Source organism: Manihot esculenta, chromosome 1 (genome assembly GCF_001659605.2).
Source record: "Manihot esculenta cultivar AM560-2 chromosome 1, M.esculenta_v8, whole genome shotgun sequence".
NCBI classification, from domain to species: Eukaryota; Viridiplantae; Streptophyta; class Magnoliopsida; order Malpighiales; family Euphorbiaceae; genus Manihot; species Manihot esculenta.
The window spans coordinates 39845368-39868158 of record NC_035161.2 but is presented as its reverse complement, the minus strand read 5'-3'; the positions used below and the strand labels follow the sequence as shown (position 1 = coordinate 39868158).

Below are 22791 nucleotides of genomic sequence, written 5' to 3'. Positions count from 1 at the left end.
ATGCTGCAGCTACTGGTAGATGTGAGAATATGTATAAAAATTTTTGAAGAATTATTTCACTTCGTTCTTATATATATTAAATAAGTACAAGATGATTACAAGTATATTTCCGTTTACATTCGACCCCATTATTGAGTTGACAAAGAAACATAGTTACTTTTATATGCTTACATTAATTCAATACTATTAGGTATGTCTGAAAATTTTTGCAAGAAGGAACAAAATCATCAGGACTTCTTGGGGGCAAGCCTGGACTTGATCTTCTCAATCTCCTTGGTACCAACTTGGAAAGCTTTAGTTAAAACATTGTCTGGCAGGGATGGAGTTGCTGTAAACAATGTCACGGCAATGGATTGGGTTCCAGGCAGTTGACTGTTGAAAGCTGAAATCACTGAGGCTGCCTTGTCACCATTGTTCTTCTGGAAGTGAACCAGGCCTCTAGGAAACACAAAGATTTCTCCTTGCTTTACAGTTTTGGAAATCAGCTTGTTGGCAGTGGTGATGAATCCAACGTCCAATTCCCCTTCAAGCACAAAGGTAATTTCGGTGGCGCGTGGGTGCGTGTGTGGGGGGTTCAGACCATTAGGAGCAAAGTCAATCCGGGCCAGCGACACCCCTAGAGTGTTGAGTCCTGGAATTTTCTCAACATTTGCGCCAGTAACTAGTGATCCCACTGAATTGTTGACAACTCCTGACGTAGCTATACCGTCAAAGAAAAAATCAGCTTCTGAAATATTTGCCTCAGACTTGCAAGGAAACCCATTCAATTTTACACCTGCAAAAACATGGAAACCCCTTCAAAATCTATGCCTTGGTTTACATATATATCACACCAATATCAAACAATTACAAAACCTGAAGATTTGTCAGCCACGCATAGATCTTGAAGCATGTCAGGATCATAGGCGAGGGTTGTGGAGATGGAAGCAAAGAAGAAGAGATATGCGAAAAAAGCAGCAGCCATGGTTGTTGAAAAGAGAAGAACTACGGCTAGAAAGGAGACCAAAAAAATCTATATATGTTATTTAAGGATACAGAAGAAAGTTGTGGTCTGGATGGGCAAGGGATAGCTCTGCTTTGCATTATATAGTTCGTCCATGAAAGAGGAATGATTATAGACATGGTTGGTTAGAAAGAGAAAGATGTAATATTAAAGCATGGAAAAGGGTTATTTTCAACTTATATGCAAAGCAATAGAATAAATGCAGGAATTAAATTTAAAGAAAAATAGTAGTAACAATAATCAAATGTGATGAGCTAGTACAGTGTCTTGATTAATTAAGCTTAAAGTGATTTGAAGGTAATAAAAAAAAATTAAGATTATATTTAATAAGCGTAATGAAGGTGAGTGACAAATGGCAAAAGGAAAAGAGATAGAAACATAAAAGTTTTGGTGGATCAGATGATCAGACAGTCAAGAAAAAAAAAAAAAAAACACCAAAGAGAGGTAAGTAAAATGGGTCCTCCAGAAAGGACATCTCTACCACCGCACTTTGGCCTTAAGCAAACATTAACCAGAAACTGTAGCAGTGGTTGAAAGGTCTTGTTCATGGGTTTTCTCGTATCTGTTTCTCTCTCTTACAGCAGGACTCCTGCCCTCCTTCAGTTTTTTTTTTTAATAATTTTTATATAATTAGTTTCGATAGGGGTTGGAACTCATGACTCTCAGCCCCCGGAGTGGTTGTTCTGAGCAAAAAATCGCAATGTGTGCTGACCACGAAATTGTAGGCGAGAAAAGCGTTTTTGGTAATACATGTGTATGGATTGCTTACATACCCAAATAATTAACTATTATATACAATTTTGTTTTGTTCGTAAATTTCATCTTACACTCTCCCATACACACTCTCTCAGTTAAATTTACAATTTTATTATCGCAACTAAATGGAATACGATTGCTAAATCAAGAACGAACTCTCGAGTATTGTAACTCCCTAGTACCTCAAGCGGTTCTATCTCATTTCACACAGTAATCCTTTCCTTTAGATTCACTCACTCTGCACAATTTTTCTCTTATCAGGATGACTCTAATAACAATTAAAACAGATCCACTTTTCATTTGATTCAAAATGGTTAATACAAGTGATTTAGTAGTTTCGTATTAACTAACCCAAGTTTTTTAATAGTTTCATACTAACTATTATATACAATTTTGATGTGCATTTCACACTCTCCTAAATCTGCGATGTTCACAACTAAATCGGATACAATTGCTAAATCAGGACCGAACTTTGAATATTGTGATTCGCTAGTATGTCAGGCGGCTCTACCTCATCTCACACGGATAACCCTTTCATAACAGGTCCACTAACTCTACACAATTTTTTTGACCCAGAATAGCTCTAATACCAATTGAAACAGACCTACTTTCTATTTGATTCAAAATGTTAAATCCAAGTTATTTAGTAGTTTTGTACTGACTATTGTATACAATTTCGATTTATGACTCTGATACCAATTGAAACAGTCTAACTCAAACTGACCAAAAAAAATTTTAAATCCACTTTTCAATTGGCCCAAAATGATTAATCTAAATTATTTAGTAGTTTCGTATGGGTTTATATACAATTTCAATTTACCGTAAACCGCCGAATTGAAATTCTTTCCCAAACACATTGGTGAATCTCACACTCTCTCCCGCTAAATTTACGACGTCCTCGTCACAACTGAATCGAATACAATTGCTAAATCAGAACTGAACCCTCGAATATTGTGGTTCACTAGTATCTCAGGCGGCTTGTAACGTTCAGCTGCTTCCGCCGCGACTTCCATCCCACATATAGAAAATTGGAATTATATATAATAACTATCACGAAACTACGTATATAATAACTAGTACGAAACTATTAAATAATTTAAATTAATCATTTTGGTCAAGTGAAAAATGGGTTCAAAAGTTATTTGGGTCAGTTTGGGCCGAACCGTTTTAATTGGTATCAGAGCCACCCTGAGTCAAACAAATTGTGCGGAACTAGTGGACCTGTAAGTAAAAGGCTACCCGTGTGAGACAAGGTGGAGCCACCCAAAGTACTAGCGAACCACAATATCTGATGGTTCAGTTCTGGTTTACCAATTATATTGGATTTAATTGTGATTAGGACGTCACAAATTTAGCAAAGAAGAGTGTGCGTTCAGCTATTTCCGCCGCGGTTTCCATCCCATATCCACATATTATAAAAAATCGAAATTGTATATAATAGTTAGCACGAAACTACGTATATATAACTTGGATTAATCATTTTGGATCAAGTGGATCCAAAAGTTATTTGGATCAGTTTGGACCAAACTGTTTCACGGCTCCACCTCGTCTTACACAGGTAGCCCTTTCTCATAGATCCACTAGCCCTACATAATTTTTCTAACTTAAGATAACTCTGATATCAATTGAAACAATTTGGTTCAAACTTATGCAAATAACTTTTTAACTCACTTTTCACTTGTCCAAAATGATTAACCTAAATTATTTAGTAATTTCATATTATCTATTATATAAATTTTGATTTGCCATAAACCTATTTACCATATAAATTGCCATGTGGATTAAGCATGTGAATCTCACAAAACCCATTATTGAGCTGGCTTCACGATTGGAGTTGGTTTCAATTTAATTTAACTACTTCCAATTTAAAATGGTTTTGGTTTTAAGTCAGTTCTGGTTCAAGTTCTGAGCCAGTTTTGAATCAACCTCTATAGCCCAAATTCAGATCAGTTTATAAACCAAAACCATTAACCTGATCTGATCTGATTTTAACTTTTAACCCAGTTCGATTTACGAAATGCAGGCAGTCGTCCTATTGATAAACATAGGCGAACCAACCTGCTGGAATTTTGATTTGAAGAGCTTTAGGTGTTAATACTGTTTATATTGTAGGATAAGTCACCAGAAATCCCCAGTGATGCATTTGCTCAAGGAATATTAACTACATGAATCATCTTTCTAAATATTTATTAAATAAATTAAAATTATTTTATAAAAAATTGATAGTGGCATTGTAAAAAATACAGATTATAAAATATTAAATATATTTAATTACTTTTATTAAAAAGGAAAAGAAAATCCAAGCAAAATAAGGGCGAATAACAATTTGAATATCAATTTGAAAAAAGTTGACTATCCTTAGCAAGACAAATAGCTAGTATCCAGAAGAGTTGAAAAGCTCAAACCTTTCTTCTTCCCCTTGCATCAATTGGAATTTCAAGGTGAAAAAGGTCAGAGCAGAAAAAGAATGTGCACGGCCCAGGGTGAACGAGAGGACAAATTGCTTTCAGAAACATACCCATCATTTCTATAAGCCCATACATTACAGCACTTGATATGCTCAATTTATAGCACCAAAGAAACTAGTTGGCTTTGTTATCTACCTGGCGAAATGCAGCTTTTCGATTTGTACAGGGAACTTCAACTCTTTACTGCTCGACGAATATTAGATTATAGCATATCCCAGTTTTTAGGACATGATGTTGCAGATTCAAAACCTAAAAAAAATGCGATTAATGAATCTACATTAATTTTACAGATTCTCTTCTTTTTCTTTTTTCTTTTTTTTTTTAAGACAAAAAGAAAAGGTTAAAATGGGGGGAAAATCTTGCCTATAAACCAAGCATCCTCTCTCTACTCAGTAATGAAAGGCAGTTACAGATGCAAAACTTTGACCCCTGAGGAATGAACATTTGAAGGAAGAAACGGGATGGCAAAAATAACTTTTTGACTAACATCTTACCATCCCAAGAAAAGGGGAAAAATTCAAGAATGTCAAGGCTGATTCTAAATCTGGAATCCATAGATGATTGCCCCTTTCTTCGAAATGGTTACTTTGTGGAGGCAATATGCACATGAGAATATAATTATCCTGATGACCTCCAGATCCTTCCCTCCAGAGAAACAACCATGACAGAGACATCGTCATGATATTTACGTCGATCTCCATTGGGAATGTCAAGCAGTTCATGAAAATCCATTCCTGCAACAAGCAACAAGAAGCCATAAACAATGACTGGTTATTTCAATTGCTGAAAGGAATAGTAGTCATTTCAGAATTAAGAAATGTAAAGATACAAAGAAGTTAAAATAGCATATAATTCTACAGTGAAAACCAAGTTTGGCTTTTCAGCAAAATTATGCAGCCACCTCTCCTCCAATTTAATCAATCAACTGTATCAGCCTTCAGGTGATAATTTAGTCATTTAAAAAAAAGAAAAGAAAAGAAAAGAAAAATAGGACAATCTCATCATAGAGAAGACAAGAGCTCAGTTTAATATGCCTAAAGGGCAGCATGCCCTACTACTGTCCTCTCACCATATAATTACGAAAAATTACTATTTAATTCCCGTAATGTAAAAAAATTCATTAATTAGTTCTTTAATTTTAAAAAAATACATTAAAACGTCTTTAAAATTTAATATCTACTAATCAGTTAGCCCATTAATTTTAGCTGATAAATTTTACGGAAAAGTTTAAAATACACTATAGCGAGAGACTAATTAATAAACATTTTTACAAAGACGATTGACTAAACAATGAGTTTTTCCACACTATAAGAATTAAAACTAACGGAAAGATTTTTAAAACTTAGGGACATTTTAATTTATTTTCCAAAATCGAGAGATAAATTAATAAATTTTATTATACTATAGACTAAATAATAAATTTTCCATTTTTCTTTTCCAATTAATTTCATCCCTCAGCAACTGATATTTACTCCACTAACCATTCTTCTTAGCAGCACGGAAAAGAAGCTCTGCAATGAGATATTGCGCAGGATCACCTTCAGGGACATTTTCCATGAACCATGCGACATGGGCAACTACATCTTCATTGCTGAAGTACTGGTAAAGCCCATCAGAGGAAAGAACCAAGAATCGATCACTTGAGCAAAGTCGATGGTGAATAACAGAAGGAATGCAGCTAACATAGGGATTAGTTCCCACATAATTGATCCGAAAAATCTCTAAAAGAGCTTCATTACAAGTTGGCTGCAACCAAGTTAAGTCGATAAAGGTGCGATTAAATCAAAGATCAAGACAACAACAAAACGTAAAATAATTAATTACTTAATTTGGACAAATGCATAAAAAGCTGTCACATGTCATGCATCAAATAAGCCAAACAAAAGTTATCTGAAAGAGGTATTTCTTCAACTTAAACCATCAATCATTACCCACATTGTTAAAGATAGAATCCCAATGGCCGTTACTTGATGACAAGAAGATTCTCTATCAAACGGAACAGCAATATAACAGAACTCACAATCATACAGGCCACTAATATTGGGCAACATTCACTAACTGCATAGATTTTATATTTCCTCAAATAGAACTCAAATCAATTTCCATCAAATGAAACTACAAATATCTTCTCACAGACACTCAGGCGAGTACCTGCACCTTCCACCTAGGCTCCTGGACCTCTTGGCACCTTGGTGAGCCTTGAGCTTTTATTAACTATGCAAAAGAGTTACAATTTAATTTATACATCCAACTGTAACTAGTTTGGAATTAAGACTTAATTGTTGTTGCTGTTTTTGTTTTGCCCTCATCAAAAATTTTCTAGTTCACAAGTTTGGTTAAAATAATTAAAATGTGTATAAATTAAACATAGAAAACTTGTTGCCAAGATTTTGTGATGGCTCAAAGTACTTGGGGATTAGGGAAACACAAAGAGAGGAGTAGGTCAAACATCAAAATTACAATATTTACCTACCTTCTTCAGAAATCCAGCACCAAATGCCCTGGTTACTTTTAACTGCCCCTTTACTCGGTCATTCAAAATGGCTTGGTTGTCATCAGGATGTTCTGCCTTTACTCTAAACACTTCCTGTAGCAAACAAACATGGGTACAATGTCATTTCCAGTTAAAGCAATCATGAACTAGAATTCTACATTAAACTCTACATCTAGGCAAATTTAGTTCCATAAAATCTTCAAATAATTCTACTTAAAGCCAAATAACTTTAAAATCCAGACAACTAATTAGTGGAATTTTATCTTAGTCAGAAACATTTTCTTGCATTGAACATATGGATTAGGCCTTGCCATTAATTTGTACTTCATTTAAAATCAATACATATATCTTAACAAGCAAATGGATGGGGAATTATGTGATAGGCTACCCAGTTTATAAAAAAAAAAAAATTACACAACCAACAACTGCTGAAAATTTTCAGCTACATTCTACCTAAGTAGACTAATTACACAATGTAACACAACTTGAATAAGGAAGTTAGCCTTTCTTGAAACTATAAAAGCACACACACACCCGTAAAAGACATCCATTAAAACATGCTTATATTAAATTCAAAGAACACATCCCATATCATACGAATACAAGATGGACATTAAAACACAAGCATGAAGCAAATAATGTCAATGAAAGTATCATTGTTTTCTCCTATAAACCGAAATTGCCAAGCAGTTCACTAACTGGACTGAAAATATCTGTGTTTAAGTGGAAAAGTTTATTTTTATAGTCATTGTTAGTGGAATGATAGAAAAAAGGCAAAATCATAGATAACCAATCAAGAAAGGGTCATGATAATAAATGAACTGAAACTTTCAAGTAGTACACCTGTTCAATACTTGCGCTGTGATCTGTGGAAAGTTGAACTGCCCTCATCTTCAATCTGCAAATAGAGATCTCTCTATTCTTGTTGAACATATTGACCTGGCTGTTTTGATTATGCATTGGGGACTCCTCTGAAATTCTGTCCAGCTCCATGCGTACTAATGACTCTCTCGATCTGTTCCTGTGCTTTATGTCATCCTTGGCTAAACTTGGATTTGGATGGCGATCATTAGGCCTCTCCTGTGCCAAGATTGCTCGGCTATCCCCAAGATTCATAACATAAACATCTTGATCTTTCATTAACATCACAAGAACACAAGATCCCATCAAAGCGAGCTCCGCATTTTTATCAAGGGCCTTTTCCACCATATCCATGTATGCCTCTTCAGTGTGTTCAAGTGCTAGAGACATAGCTCTTAAAACTGCATCATGATCAACAATTCCTGATTTACATCTCCTGATAGGTCTGGGAGGTTCTGCAACTCTCTCATCAGCACAGATTTCCTCTCTATGCCAATCATAACTCCAAGGAAAGAGTTTCTTACGCAAGGACTTCTGCTTCCTATACATTTTTCTGATCTTTGAACTAATAGTAGGCTTTCTCATATTCTGTTGTTGCATTGAAACAGAAAGATCAGTTACTATTTCTGGATTACTAGATTCAAACCCTCTCTCTCCATCCTCTCCTGATGTTGAGGGACCTTCACCTTGTTGACTAGAACCATCCCGATTGCGATTGTTCAACATAAGAGATCTGTGCTGTTCTTGTAAAATCAGTCTGGAATCTGAAGGATCTGAAGTTGACTGACTACTCCACGCATTACTCTTATCACTTTCAACCAGTGACATAGAAACAGAACCTAGCTCAAAGCATGCTTCCATCTGCAGCAGCTCATACAATCGCATACTTTTCCTGCCTTGGCCAGTCAAATTGGCAGTTGGAATAGAATCAGAAACAAAGCCTGTGATGCTAGGCTTTTTACAGTTAGGTGATTGCTGTTGATTGCACCCAACATCATCGTGTTCCTCTACTATTTCGCAATTAGAAGAATGATCCCCGAAATCTCCTGGATCACATGAATCTTCTAAACCACAAGAAGTTGCTAGGCTCAAATTAGACTGGTTTTGCTTTGCACACTCTGACTCAGCTTCAGCATTTATGCACTTAGAAAGTTCAGGTTCTATTGGACGACCATTTACTGATTTTTCTTCATAATCCCATAGTACCCCTTCTAATTCCTTATCTATAGCTCTGTAAAGATGGCTCATGAGAAAATCTGGGGCATCTGGACCACTAAATCCATCATATATCCCGATAAACAACCATCCTTGCTCTTCAGAAAGCACAACATGTACCCTATCCTCACCAGCCTTCCCATGGGCCCATTGTAAGTTATGACTGTTCACATACTCCCTTTCTGATGATCCTCCTTCAAGATTTTGTGAAGCTTCAGATTGAAACTTTGACTCCCTAACATGCCAGGCCAATTGGATCACACGATGCAAGAAAAACCTCCGCATCCAACCTGCCCCAATTGAATGCTTTGAGAATGTCCGGGATAGTGTATTTTTCATTGGTCCACTCACCCTTCTCACTAGCCGCTGAAAGCGAGGTTTCCTACGACCACATGCAAGGGGGGCAGAGAAGTTGGATTTGTCAGCAGCATCAAGAGGACCTGACATTACCCCCTTCTCAATTGGTCCAGATATAAAACCACTACCCCTGTCTAAAGGACCAGACGCAAAACCTCTCTCAAGGGGCCCAGACATAAATCCATTCAAAGGTCCAGAGCCACGAGGTACTGGCTGCAAAGGTATTGCTGCAAATGATGAGGTACTCTCAAATGATGCAGCAGGCTCTTGCATGTCACTAGCAAACAATGCACTCCGGTTTCCAGTCCTAGCAGTTGAAACATTGGCGCTAACTGATGCCCCTGATATGGTTTTAAATGTAGTTTCAGGTAAAGTCTTGTTCGGCCTATGTAAACCAGGGGGATCATCTATTGTGTCATGTCTAAATGACCCACTTAGCGTTTCCGAATCTAGGGTGCTAGAATCAACTGTAAACCTCTCAGAGTTTGAAGGAGTAATGGCAGGAGAGTCAAAAATAGATGGCCTAACATAACAAAACGAATGGCCTAATCCCTCATCCAGCGGCTCTAAAAATTCTAAATCAACACCATTTTTGCCATTAAACGGCACAAAACAACCCACAACACGAGAAGTGCCGTTACCCATTTTGCAAACATCTACCTCAGGAAAAAGAGATATAGCACCTCTGATACGGGGAGCTTATCACTTTGCACCATAAGGATATACAAAATGAAAAAAAAAAAAAAAAAAAAAATCTCAAAAACCCATTAAAAACTCCAACCACCTTATAACTTTCCAAGTAACCATACATCATCAAATTCTCAAGCTCCAAGTATTAAAACCCAGAACCCCGATACTAAACGAACTACAACTTTTACATTTAAAGCAGCCAAAAAATTCAAGCTTAGCTACTATGGTAACGAAACCGATTCTATCAGCAATTAACATTAAAAAAAAATTATCCAAAGCTAAATCCATAGTTGTGCCGCATAAAATGTGATGATCTGACCTTGAGTGGTAGTGTTAAAGCAGGAATAAAGCAGTGGATCGAGCACAGCAGCAAACAGATCTAAGAGACAGCCTAAAAGGCACAGTAAATGGAACACATCAGATGCGAACAACGACACAAAACCCATTTAAATTTCTGTTTTTGTTTTTGTTTTTCTTTTTCTTTTTTTTTTTCTTGTGGAATCTGACAGAGTCTCCAAATAAAAAAACACGACGCAGATTGATTTCACCCCATAAGATTGAATTGTGCGCACACTTACAACTGCTAAAAACCCGTACAACACCACAAAGATTAAAGCCAAAAATGAAAGGAGAAGAAAGGGAAGGGCCCAGAAGAGGATTTCGGGAGTTTTTAAGACTGAAGAAGCAAGAAATAGAGGGAAAACAGGGGCTACAGCAATGGGAGGAAATATGGGTATTTGTTATAGACTTTTTAGTGTGTAACAGTAAAAATTTTTAAAAATAATGATAAAGAAAAGGGAAATAAAAGGGAAAATTACCGGTTGATGTCATGAGAAAATTAGTGGTTTATTTTAAAAAATATATTAAAATATTTCTAACTTTTTAAAAAAATTATTAATTAATTTATCTAATAATTTTAATTATTATTTTTTTTTTTGAAATGAGGATGGAGATTCGAACCTGAGATCTATCAGGTTTAACCGGATGCACGTACCATCAGACGGGAGTGCAATTATTTTATTATTTATTTTTCTTTAACATAAAAATTAAGTAATAAAATTTCCTCCTATGGTTTATAAAATTTTTACTCTTATAGTGCGCTTTAAACATAGGAAACAATTAATTAATTTCAATATTTTAATAATATTAATTAATTAATTCATCTCTTTATACGCTTTAAACATAGGAAACAATTAATTAATTTCAATATTTTAATAATATTAATTAATTAATTCATCTCTTTATATTAAAAAAAAAAATTCTCACTGTATCTCAGCAATTTAAATAAAAAGGATAAATACGTTAGTTGCTTAACGTACTTGTGTTGTCTAATATTATAATTCAAATCCCCAATTTTTAATCCTTTTCTTTAAAAAAAAAAAAAATCCTTAATTTTTTAGACTTAAAATTTGTTTTGTATAATAAATTCGGCATTTGGAAAAAGGAAAATAAAAGCACACACCAGCTTCTAAATTACTACATTTCTCTTGTTTAATTTTAAATTTTTAATAATAAATTAATTTTTACAAATTAAATCAGACACACTCTATAAATAATAGAATTCACTTTTTATAATTATTAAATTGGAATTGGAATTCAGACTCTATGATTTTTAAAAAATATAGTTTTTATTAGAAAATTGTGGAGTCATAGTGATGCCTAACTCCAACAAAACAAGCACAGAATGGCAACTCCAGTAGTCCATGGGCACCGCACCCACGCTTTATATTAGTTGACTTAACCAAATCCACTGGATTTTAATGATAATGCCCAATAAACTGAAAAGGTTTTGTGATTCCTCGTCTCTGTTTTTTCAACCCTAAATTAATTACTTCAATTTTTTTTTATCAAAAAATTAATTAACGTCTCTCACTACCATAAAAAATAAATAAATAAATTGTTTTTCAGGGCATCGTAAAACACTGGAATTAAATAATCACAAGAAAACTAATGAAGTTGATTACAATGAGTCGCCATTTGGGGATAAAAAAAAAAAAATTTACAGCGTAGTTTTTGATTTTTAACAAAATTCACGGCTTAATTTATATTTGTTTAATAATAAATATTTAGCTATTGAATTTTTATTTTATTAATCTTATAGTTAATTAATAGATTATTTTAAATTAAAAATATTAAATTATTATAAGTATTAAAATTATAATAACTAAATTATTATAAATATTAAAATTATAATGATGAAATTATTATTAATTATTAAAATTAAAAATATTAAATTATTATAAAAAATAAAATTTAAAATACCAACAATAAATTTTGATAAAATGATTATTCTATTATTAGAATGAAATTTTAGAAATTATATTATTTATTATTAAAACGATAGAGATTAAATTTTGAATTTTACTAAACTTTAAATCTACATCGTAAATTATAAAAAAAAATATTATAGATAAAATAAAAAAATAAATTCAATTAAATTCATATACTTTTGTTCAAAGGCCAAAGAATAATTTAATTTTTTTTTTTGCTAATTAAGCTCTCATACTTTTGTTCGAGTGTTTAATAAGGTAAATTTAAAATATTAAACTAATTAAGTCTCAGTATTTTTTTCAAAAATCAAAGAAGACTCGATCTAATATAATTTTATTTTTAATAATAAACATTATTGTTCATAATTTAAATATTAAAATTTTAGTATTTTAATTAATATAAAATTAAAAAATACATAAAAATTAGTAAACAATTTTAAAAATTACAAAAAATAAATTTTATTAGTGAAAATAATATTTTATTAAGTCATGATTTATTTAATTTGAATAAAAATAAAAAAGTTTAATTGATTAAAAAATTAAATTAAATTAAATTAAATTAATTTTGAGAAAAATATAAGAGTTTAATTGGATTTAAGATTTTCACATCCTGCTAAATCATTAAAAAAAAATCCGGAAATCAACTTTTTGATTATTACTTGCCAAAAGTTCTTAGATTTTGACAATTATGTGCTTACAAAACATGATTAATTGCTAATGATGTCTAAATCTTTATATTTGTGGGTTTGCTCAATCCATGAGGCCCCTGTCTCTCGATCGCGGAAAAAGAAAATTAAGATGAAAAAAAGAAAAGGCAGCGGGTCACAAATAAAAAGGGTAATTGATCCCCAAGCACATGAATCATTTCACTTGGAAAAAAACATTATTTTTCCAAAATTCGGGACCCACCAGGCCAGTTAGTATCGTTTTAACTTCCACCTTCTTCCCTTTCAGGCCAATCCCAATTATTACAGTTCGTGGTGTACTAAGTAACCAACGGATTGGTTTCCTTGTTGACGATGCTTTTTTTTTTTTATATAATTTTACAAGTCCGAATTGTCTATTGACTGAAAGTTGACCTCCCTATGAGATTTGTGTCAAGGATTGATAACTCGATATTGGCCGCCTTGCTATGCCTGAAGAATCACTCTCTCATTAGCCTATGTTGGCACTAGATTCTATAGTGTCTCCTTCTCATGCTATTTAATTTTGGTACGGGCTGCTTCATATTTGTGTTCTATTTTAGTATAGACTATTCATCCTGGAGCTTTCAATTTGGACTTCTTGAGTATTTGTCCTCTCTTTATTGTTGTTGCCTTCTGTTTGGCTAATTCTTCATTTTGATCGGTGATGATGCTGATGGGGTTTTGGCTTCTTGTAATGATGGCGATCAGAATTTCTCTCCATACAGTGCATTGGGTTCTGGGTTCTGTGGCCGGTTGAGTAGATTTTGAGTTAGTTTTAGGTTGGTTTGGTTGTATTTTACTCTTTTAGTTTAATTTGAGCTGTATACATATTTTTAATTTCCTCTGTTTCTTGAGTCCTTTTGACTTTATAAATACAATCCTTGCATTGTAAAAAAACAGTAACGAAGGGACACTTTTTTTTTCTTTTATTGTATTTTCTTTTCTTTTCTTTTCTTTTCTTTTCTTTTCTTTTCTTTTCGTTCTTGCCAGTTTATCTGACCTTTATACTATTTAGGTATAATTGCTTATTCAGTCACCACAGTTTGCGGTCTGTTAGATTTGCTTTCTTAAAGAGCATTGAAACCTATTACAAAACTAAGTCCCAAAGAAAATTGCCAAGACAATGTATTGAGTTGTATTGTCAATTTCGAAATTTGAACTTGTTTAACAACCTAGACCCACGACACAGACAATTCACAAGTGTAGATTACGTTTCTTGACGATTTCGTCTATTTGTTAGACCAACATTGGACAAGTGTAGATTAGGTTTCTTGATGATTTCGTCTATTTGTTAGACCAACATTGGACAAGTATAGATTGGATTTCTTGATAGTTTCTTCTGTTTGTGAGACCACTTCCTGGCCTAAATTAGTTTTTCTAGCCTTCTTAAATTTACACACACAGTTCGCCTACTAGTGTTATTCACACACAATCCATCAATGTAAGTCCAACTTTGAATAGGCTCAATCAAATTGCATCTTGTTAGTTGTTAGGTAGATCAGTAGATGTGTTAAAACCAACTAACCAAGTAGATATTCACTTGAATTCTATGACAGGAAGATAATCGTGGAAGGTTCCATCAAGTTGAGAAGGGGACACCGTGATTACAGATTGTTTTGACATTAAAGGGACTGTAGAACAAAACCTGAATCACACTAAATGAACTACAGATCAAACAAGGGCAATTATGTAATTTCCTTTGGATTTTGCTTCCTTTTCCAGTTCTCTCATTGACAACGAGCCCATTATAACTAGAAATGACAGGAAAATTAAATTCTTTATTCTAGCAGAATTTACAAGATGAAATCATAAATGAAATACACCTGAAAGAGTTGCTCTGCACGAATTATTTGGTCAAGTAAATGATGCTATTGAGTATTCAGAGTGTTGTGAATCACCTTCTGTGCTTCTTCTCGGATGCATGATAGGTTTGTCTGTATCTCCTTACAGAGTCTACCTTCAACTAGGTGAACAGGAAGCCACAGCTTAGGCTTTACATCCACTAAATATGAAAGAGTTGTTTCAAATTCTTGAGCAAGGGAGGAATTACTGTCTTCAGGTCTTGGTTTATTGACCTGCATTACTCATCATAATTATGATCATCAGGATAGCGTCAAAGATCTATAATCCCCAAGCCCCAACAGATAGTCAATAGGTTTATCAGTCATCAATGGTGGCCTTAGATTATGTGCCTTAGGTTATGCAAAACCTGGGGTTTTGGAGGAAGTAATGAAAGCAACAGTACATCCACCTGCACACTACTAGCCTGAATACTTGAATTATTTTAATGTTTAAGGTAATGCACCTTTCATTAATCAAATTTCCAAAAGAATAAACATTTCTCACTTGTCATGCTGGAGTTTCAAAGCAAGGCATGTTACATATAATTACAGTTAATAAGAGATTATTTCCTTTGAATGCATTAATGATAAAGTAAGAACTGAACTTTGAACATTATGTAGGATGAGAACCATATTACATGGCTTGACCAGTTGCAACAGAGGCCGGTAAAATGTTAAAATGAATATATATGGAGAATAAAACACACATACAAACAAGCAACGCCAGAAAGAACATGGGCAAAGCAATGACCAGACAATGAATTGTTGAAAATTGATAGTGGATACACACCCATAAGGCTGAAGCAAACAGAAAATTAAAGTTCTTATACCTAATAATTAAGAAAAAGAACAAAGTTTAGATACATCCTTTTACACTAAAGAAGATTCTGCTCATGTAATTTAATGATGTTCCCTGTTCATGTAAATCATGTGTCTTCTAGGTGCCAAAATTATTTACTCTTCATCTAAAACATGTGTCGCAGTCAAAAACTTTCCAGACTGGCAAGAATCCTCGGAATGTATAAGGATTCACCATGTGAAGGCAAGAAGCCCAAACCTAGAAGGACCATTAGACATTGGGTTGTGATGCATACATATTCCACCTTCCTAATTCCCTTGTCACATGGGACTTTCATGGTAATTAAGAAAATACAAGACTATCCGTACAGGTACACTGACCGCAAGCAAGGAGACAGGAAATTGATATCACAATCAGCATTTAAGATAATGGTATCAATTTTCCAGCAAGTAAGGAAGATTTTGCAATGCTAATGCTACTTGCAAATTCAGAAGCCATCACTTTTAGAATAATTGGTGATCTTTTTAAATTTATATTCTGAGTTGAGGTCCAAGAAACCATAAATTTTGAACAAGATAAAACTAGATTTCGTGCCATTCTATATACAACCAATTCTCACCTGTTCAATAGACCACTTTCCTTCAAAAAACTGGAAATCACCTTCGGTCATCTTAAATTCAATATCCCGCCTTTTCCCAGAAGCAAAAGTCTCAATATCTTTCTCAAAACAATCCAAAATAGCTTTAGCATTAAACTTCAGCCCAAATGGCAAATTTTGCTGTCCAATCTGATAATTGGAATGCAATATAGTTAAGTTCAGAAGTAAAAAATATAAAGACAATTCGATAATGCTTTCAGTTCAGGTCACAGATCAATCTAGAAAAAGAGTTATTGGGGGAAATTATTTAAGCAGGAACAAGAGAAAACCTGGTAAAGTCGAGCGAATTTGTCTTTCTTGTCAATTAATTTGCTAACGGCAAGACCGGGAATAAAATCAGCCAATTTCTCATAATCCGTCAAAATGTCCCAAATGGTATCCAAATTGGCGTTTACGACAATCTTGGACCGAATTCTCCTGGAGTTTCTTGCAAGCTTCTTTATCTCAATAAAAATCCCATCTTCACCTACAAACGAGTAACCCTCATCATCATCATGATCATCATCGTCATCATGATCATCATCGTCATCATGATCATCATCGTCATCATAATATTCATCCAACAAACCAGGATCTGTGTTGGAACAGTGGGGGATGGGCCTGGATTGGGGAAGAAGGTATATTAGAGACGCAGAAGATGTAGTTTGCGAGCTAAGGAAGGGAAATTTAGAAAGAAAGAGTGAAGGGCTGGTGCTAGCAGTGGAAGTTTGTAGCAAAACACAAGGAAAGGAGGAACAGTACACTGACACTGCAAAGGCGCGCATTATCTCGCCCAGAGGGCAGAGGCCAATGCAGATAACAAACTAACCACCCCACATTTTGTTCCTGGGGAACGATACTTGGAACTTTGGAAGACACAGAGAGAGTCAGTAGTGCAGTTGGGCCGGTAGAATAATTATTGGGCTTGGCGAGCCACCAGACATGACATACGAAGAATGCGAAAAATCCACCGCCGTAGCCCATTTGCTTAATCGCCTGCCATGGCCCAGCAAATTGGCCTGACGCTAGGAGTTTGTGCAGCAAATGCTTTCGATTTTAAGCTGCGAAAACCCTCTTTCAAGGATTCTCTACTGCATAGTTATCTTCTAAAGCCCTCTTTCCTGTAGGGAGATTAACGAATAGGCTATTTGTGAATACCCCGGACATTTTCAAGCTGATAGAAAGAGTGAAGGGCTGGTGCTGGTAGTGGAAGCTTGAAGCTAGATACAACGCAGAGAGGTATAGTACCCTGACACTGCAAAGGCGAGCATTATCTCTCCCAATGGCAGTGGCTAATGCGGATGACAAGTTAAAGAATAAACAACACCACTTTTTTTTTTCCGGGGACCGCTATTTGGAATTGGAAGCCACAGAAGGGAAAAAGTTGTGCAGTTGGGGAAAAATTAACCAAACATAGACATACATTGAATGCGAAAATCTACCATTTTTTAGCCAATAGCTTAATCGTCTACCAGGGCCTAACAAATGATCTGAGACTAGGAGTTTATGCTGCAGATACTTTCAAAGACTCTCTACATAACATGACATGCCCACAGTCACCCTTGAGTTGTTATTAACCTTTGTGGGCATGAATCTACTCTATGAATATAATAACTGTAAATGAAAAGAATCAAAATGAAGCAGCGACATAGATTTGTAATATACCTGTGTCCATTGATCAATGAGAATCATAAATCTTCGAGATCCAAGTTGTTGCAGGTTTCCGTCCACACCCTCTCTGTGTACCTCTGTTCCTGATAGCCCTTGAATTTATAGAGATTTAAGATTTGCTGAGGTATCAAAACTATTCCTAACCATTAGAGGGATTGTGCTCGGAGGGCTTAACAACACTTTTTGTACTTGGATGACTACAGTTTGAATTTTTTATGGGGAAAAAAAAGTCCAAACAAGTACCTCGAATTTTCATAAAAATCTTTTGGCCAAATTAAAATTTAGAACCATGCATTTAACTTCATTAAATTATTACCTAATACATATTATTTTACTAATAAAAATTTATATCTATAATTTAAAATTCAAGTTTTTATTTAATAAAATAATTAAAATTATTTGGACTTTCACGAAAAGATTCGGTTTGGATTTAAAACTTTAACCGGATTTATTATAATTTTGTGAATTCTTTTAAACGATTCTTGAAAATTTTTAATGTCTCTCCACTGTACTTAGCCAGCCCATCTAACCTCGAAGACCGACCGACCACTTCATTTCGCGTTTTTTAAAGATTAATTTATTCCAGAAAATCACAAAAGCCTGGAAAACGATGGAGCTGCCTCGTATGCCAACTGTCCATACAGGCCTTTGGTTATGGTTGCTTGTAGTCAGAAGCAACTATTCATTGTTAATAATTTTCAATTATGTAATTTGATATTACATAAATTAATAATTTGAATAATTTATATTTTATTTAATGTAAATCCTAAGTAATGTAGTTGTAATGATTTATTAAACCTCGTTTTTCTTCTTATAGGCTTTAAGGGCCGGGCTGTGACCGGCAGCATCCAGGCCCAGCAAATAAATTCCCGTGTGACTCCTGACGGATAATTTAAGACTATGTCCGAGGCATAAAGCCCATTATATTTCTAAGAATATTTCCTAGCCTAGGTGACTTTCGTTGACTCCTGTGCTTGGTCTCAAATCTTGGAAACTAGTTGTCAAATTTAGTCATAAGTTTGTTTTTGGAATTAAATATGGTGGTACCATTTTAATTTCTACAGAATCATTCATTTGAGTGCAGAGAAACCACAACAATGCTTTGAAGACTGGTGATGAAAGTGCATGTATTACTATTATGTGCTCATAAGTTTAAATACTGTTTGTGTTACACCCATTGTAACCATATTTTCCTTTTTCAAAGGTCACCAACTATGGGGTTGGCTTGTACATGAACATATCAAGTATGAGAATGGTTCATTGCGAATCAACATGATATTTTACAGTACCCTTGAATGCTTCGTGAATGAAGGAGAAACCTAAGCAAGGACAACAGTTGCAACTGCAGTGGACTGGATAATCTGTTCCTGTTGCTCTCGTTCGCCCTCCCATATTATCTGGGGTATTGCTTCTCTGATATTGTGGATGCTGCTCAAAGCATGGTCTGCACCAGGCACCAGGACTGAGCTCCCTACCTGCCATCATGATTCAGCCATGTCAGTATCTTCTTTGATTTTGCGGTGTTTCTTCTGTGATGAAACGATCTGGGCTTGGGACACTTTCATAATTTAATGTGTTAAATATATAGATGGTGTTAATTTTCACGAGTACAGCAAAATTAAATCTTACAATGACTGTATGAAGGCCTGCTGCTTTCCCACTTGCAATGTTTCTAGCACTGTCATCAAAGAATATCTGAAATGTAAAAGGAGAAAATAATAAGTCTTATCATTTCTTTAATGGTAAAATCAATCAGACAAATGCCTAAGTTGAGAAAGTCTCAAGTCTCTACTGTTCTCTTGGGGTCAACATTTGCAATTCTGATCGCAGCTTCAAAGGCCTCCAAAGAGGGTTTACAGAGGATTAGTGGCCTGATTCTGTCAGCATCATTAAGATCATTGAGCTTTGCTTCACCTCCTGCAAGTACTGCATCATTGTCTGAAGTATCCTTGAAATTAGCAGTTTCAACAGGAGGATTAAGAGTTTCATAGCATATGACTCCTTCAAAACAATCTTCCAATCCCAATCTTTTCAGAACTTCAGCTGCATGTACCTTATCAGCATTAGTGAAGATCTGAAAACACCAAAATCACATCTTAATATTAGATTGTCAACCATGATGAAGATTTCTCTTCTCTTTAAAATTTAAATGAAAGAATGGAACTTTAAACTTGACATACTATTTTCCTTTGTGGGATGGAAAGTAGAAGGTTCCTTAGTACAGCATCAGGCTTCAGTTTTTCATAAGGTAATCTTCCATGAGCAAAAGCATGGAACTCATCATCATCAAACTCATAACCAAGAGCCTGAATTTCAGAGCTGAGACCAATTAGATTCAGAACTAACAACAAAAGAAACATCAAGTATTTTACAAATCAGTAATCCAGGAAACAATGTTTCACCTTCAGACCAGCCATTGTTGTTCCATATTCTCTGTACAATTCCAGGCACATCCTTGGCACTTGGCTTTCTTCAATATGCAAGTGATGCAACATGAACTCTGCAGTACAAATAGCTCAGCCACATGATTTATCTTAATCAGTATTACAAAAGATCTGCATAGCTATTGTAGTCTCACCTTCTATGTTCTTTCGGCAAGCCAAGTTGAGACCTAAGCTCAATGGGTACAAAGTATCATCCATATCTGAAAAGCACACCAACAGAATCATTTTGTGTATAACACTCAAAAGAACCAGAAGGGCTCATAAAGTATTTGAGAGTTGTAATAACATACCAAAGAGCAAGCACTCATATTCGAGCCCATTGGCTTCCCCATCAGTGTCCATCTCCACATAGGCACCTGCAACAAGGCCTTGTAAGATTGGAAACTCTTGACATTTTAATGAAAAAAAAAACTGTAATTTAACCAAAGGAAAGGAAACTTTGGAACAAGAAAGAAACAATTATTGGCATAACCTAATGAACCCATCAAGAAAATACAATCAAAGATGAAGTGGTTAAGTGTGGTTCCAATTTTATGGTTATGATTGCTTGGAGATATTCAATTTTCAAGGTTACAGAGCATATCCAAAGATTTTTCTAATTGATTATGATGAAAGCATTGCCGAATACATCAATATTAACCACATATGTGAAATATTAATAATAGCTAGCTCCAAGATGTCTTACATGGAATGGATTTGTGCTTATTTGCACTCATAAAAGTTTGAAATACATACTTCACCTCTTTGTTTTTTTTAATAAAGTTTACATTTTGTTATGTCTGAGATGGTGAGCATATTTCATCTGGCATTGGTATATTTCAAGTAATCTTCCATTACAGTCTATTAGCAGTCGTTTTCTTTGATATTGGAGATATGCTGTTTGAAAATTTTCCACCCCACTACTTTGACCATTTGTGTGTACAAAACAAACAGTATACTATCAGTGGGTAAAAAAAATAAAAAATCCTGCTGTCTGCTGCCCTGTGGTTATCTATACTATACGTATTGAATTATTGATATCATTGAATGAAACATGGTTTTTTAAACCCAAACAACCTATTTATTTCTAAAACAAATTAATTTTGTTGAATTGGGAGTGTGAATTCTAAACCTTAAAATGATTTTATCATTTGAATTATATTATATTTTTGTTTTTTTTTTCTAAATTTTGATTAATTCTCTTCTTTTACGTGTTGTTTTATTTTTTTCTTCTAAATTTATATTGATTGTCTTTAAAAGATTATGGATCCAAAAAAAGGCATTTAACTTTTGGAAAAAAATAAATTAGAAAAAGTTCTATCAATGTGAAGACAAAAAAAAAAAAAAATTGTAAATTATTGGAATGGAAGATATTCGGATTCCGTTTTCCTAAAAATTCGAGGATTTGGCAGTAATTATTCTGTAAATCGCACATTACCGACTATGTAATAATTTCATTAATTAGTTTAACTAATTAATGAAATTATTACAGGATGATAGAGACCCTTAAAAAAAATGTATAAGAAGAAAGCTGAACGGCAGCATTTTGGGGCCCGGGTCAATAGATTAAAACCCAATTAAAATCTCTAGAGCACGTGCGGCAAAAAGGCCTCACCTGCCTCATGGACAGAACCGGGCCGAATTCCACCGTAACTCGTTAACTAGCCACCACGCCCACTTCCTAGTATGGCTTCGCCCGCTTGGGGATTATTATTTTCCTGAGTAAGGTTTGAGTATTTGTGCTCTTCAGAATCAAGATTACGATCTGTGGCTGTTGTGCTTCACTAATAGCTTTTATCAGTTAATCGGCAACATGCAAGCTTCTATTATATGTCACCGATGGTATGCCAGTATGTTAAAAAATAAAATATATTTTTTAAAAATTTAATTAAAAATGATTTTTACATGTATTTAAATGTATATAATTAATTAATAAAATTATTAAATTAAAATTATAAGTGCATATAATGAGAAATTTTTAGAATTAAAAAAAATATAGAACCAAACTAACGTTAAAAGAATTAATATGAAAAAATGACGGATGAAAATATATATGATGCTTTGTCCTATAATTTTTTTATTTTTTTATATATAAAAAAATAAATTTTTAATTATATTAATTTTAAAAATATTAAATTTTATTGAAAATTTTAAATATTTATTTAGGTAAATAAATGAAAAATAGAGTTTATAATAATTTTCAAATAATAAAAAAAATAGATAAAATTGTGGGAAGGATTGAATATATTTATTGGGGAGACATGAAGGTTGACGCATGAGAATAATCACGGCGGCAAACATTCGCATTTAGAATTATTAGATTTGACAAAGCAATAAAAAGGTGAAATATGTGGTGTCGGTCGCCGATGGATGATGAAAACAGCTGTATAGCGTTGAAAGTAGGAGATAATGGCAGAACACCAGAGACAGACAGAGGTCTATTTTCACTTTTCACGGTTTTGTCTTTGGTGGTCCCTTCTTTCGCCCTTTTTTTTTTTCTTTTTCTAGAGGTGGGTTTCGTTCCTAGTAAAAATATCAGACAGACAAATAATTAATTCTAAAAAAATGCTAACAAATTAACAATATTTTTCAAAAAAATTGTTTATTTATTATAGCAGGC

The 22791-nt window shown here is 34.2% G+C and overlaps 4 protein-coding genes across 6 annotated transcripts; all 4 read right to left on the bottom strand.

Annotated features, from left to right (window-relative positions):
* Positions 1-40: 40 nt before the first annotated feature.
* LOC110621891 (germin-like protein subfamily 2 member 4) lies at positions 41-1071 on the bottom strand. The gene is made up of 2 exons (XM_021766174.2): positions 856-1071; positions 41-775 (listed from the first exon to the last, which is right to left on the bottom strand). The coding sequence occupies exons 1-2, from the start codon at positions 962-964 to the stop codon at positions 228-230; spliced, it is 657 nt and encodes a 218-aa protein (XP_021621866.1). The 5' UTR covers positions 965-1071; the 3' UTR covers positions 41-227.
* Positions 1072-4072: 3001 nt separating this feature from the next.
* LOC110613826 (protein phosphatase 2C 32) lies at positions 4073-10571 on the bottom strand. Of its 2 annotated transcripts, XM_043948506.1 has the most exons (5): positions 10423-10565; positions 7565-10235; positions 6701-6814; positions 5709-5973; positions 4073-4961 (listed from the first exon to the last, which is right to left on the bottom strand). In XM_043948506.1, the coding sequence occupies exons 2-5, from the start codon at positions 9797-9799 to the stop codon at positions 4846-4848; spliced, it is 2730 nt and encodes a 909-aa protein (XP_043804441.1). In that variant the 5' UTR covers positions 9800-10235; positions 10423-10565; the 3' UTR covers positions 4073-4845. The 2 variants fall into 2 exon arrangements, with proteins under 2 accessions (XP_043804441.1, XP_021610865.1); XM_021755173.2 differs by having other exon boundaries at positions 7565-10571.
* A 3864-nt stretch (positions 10572-14435) lies between these two features.
* LOC110617131 lies at positions 14436-16933 on the bottom strand. 2 transcript variants are annotated; one of them, XM_021759752.2, is made up of 4 exons: positions 16649-16933; positions 16368-16612; positions 16060-16227; positions 14436-14875 (listed from the first exon to the last, which is right to left on the bottom strand). In XM_021759752.2, the coding sequence occupies exons 1-4, from the start codon at positions 16860-16862 to the stop codon at positions 14669-14671; spliced, it is 834 nt and encodes a 277-aa protein (XP_021615444.1). In that variant the 5' UTR covers positions 16863-16933; the 3' UTR covers positions 14436-14668. The 2 variants fall into 2 exon arrangements, with proteins under 2 accessions (XP_021615444.1, XP_021615436.1); XM_021759744.2 differs by having other exon boundaries at positions 16368-16933.
* A 1767-nt stretch (positions 16934-18700) lies between these two features.
* Positions 18701-20863, bottom strand: LOC110599955 (uncharacterized protein C24B11.05). The gene is made up of 8 exons (XM_043950663.1): positions 20665-20863; positions 20483-20548; positions 20327-20392; positions 20151-20248; positions 19929-20054; positions 19541-19822; positions 19378-19443; positions 18701-19223 (listed from the first exon to the last, which is right to left on the bottom strand). Exons 1-8 carry the CDS (start codon positions 20675-20677, stop codon positions 19068-19070), a joined length of 873 nt encoding a protein of 290 aa, XP_043806598.1. The 5' UTR covers positions 20678-20863; the 3' UTR covers positions 18701-19067.
* Positions 20864-22791: the final 1928 nt, after the last annotated feature.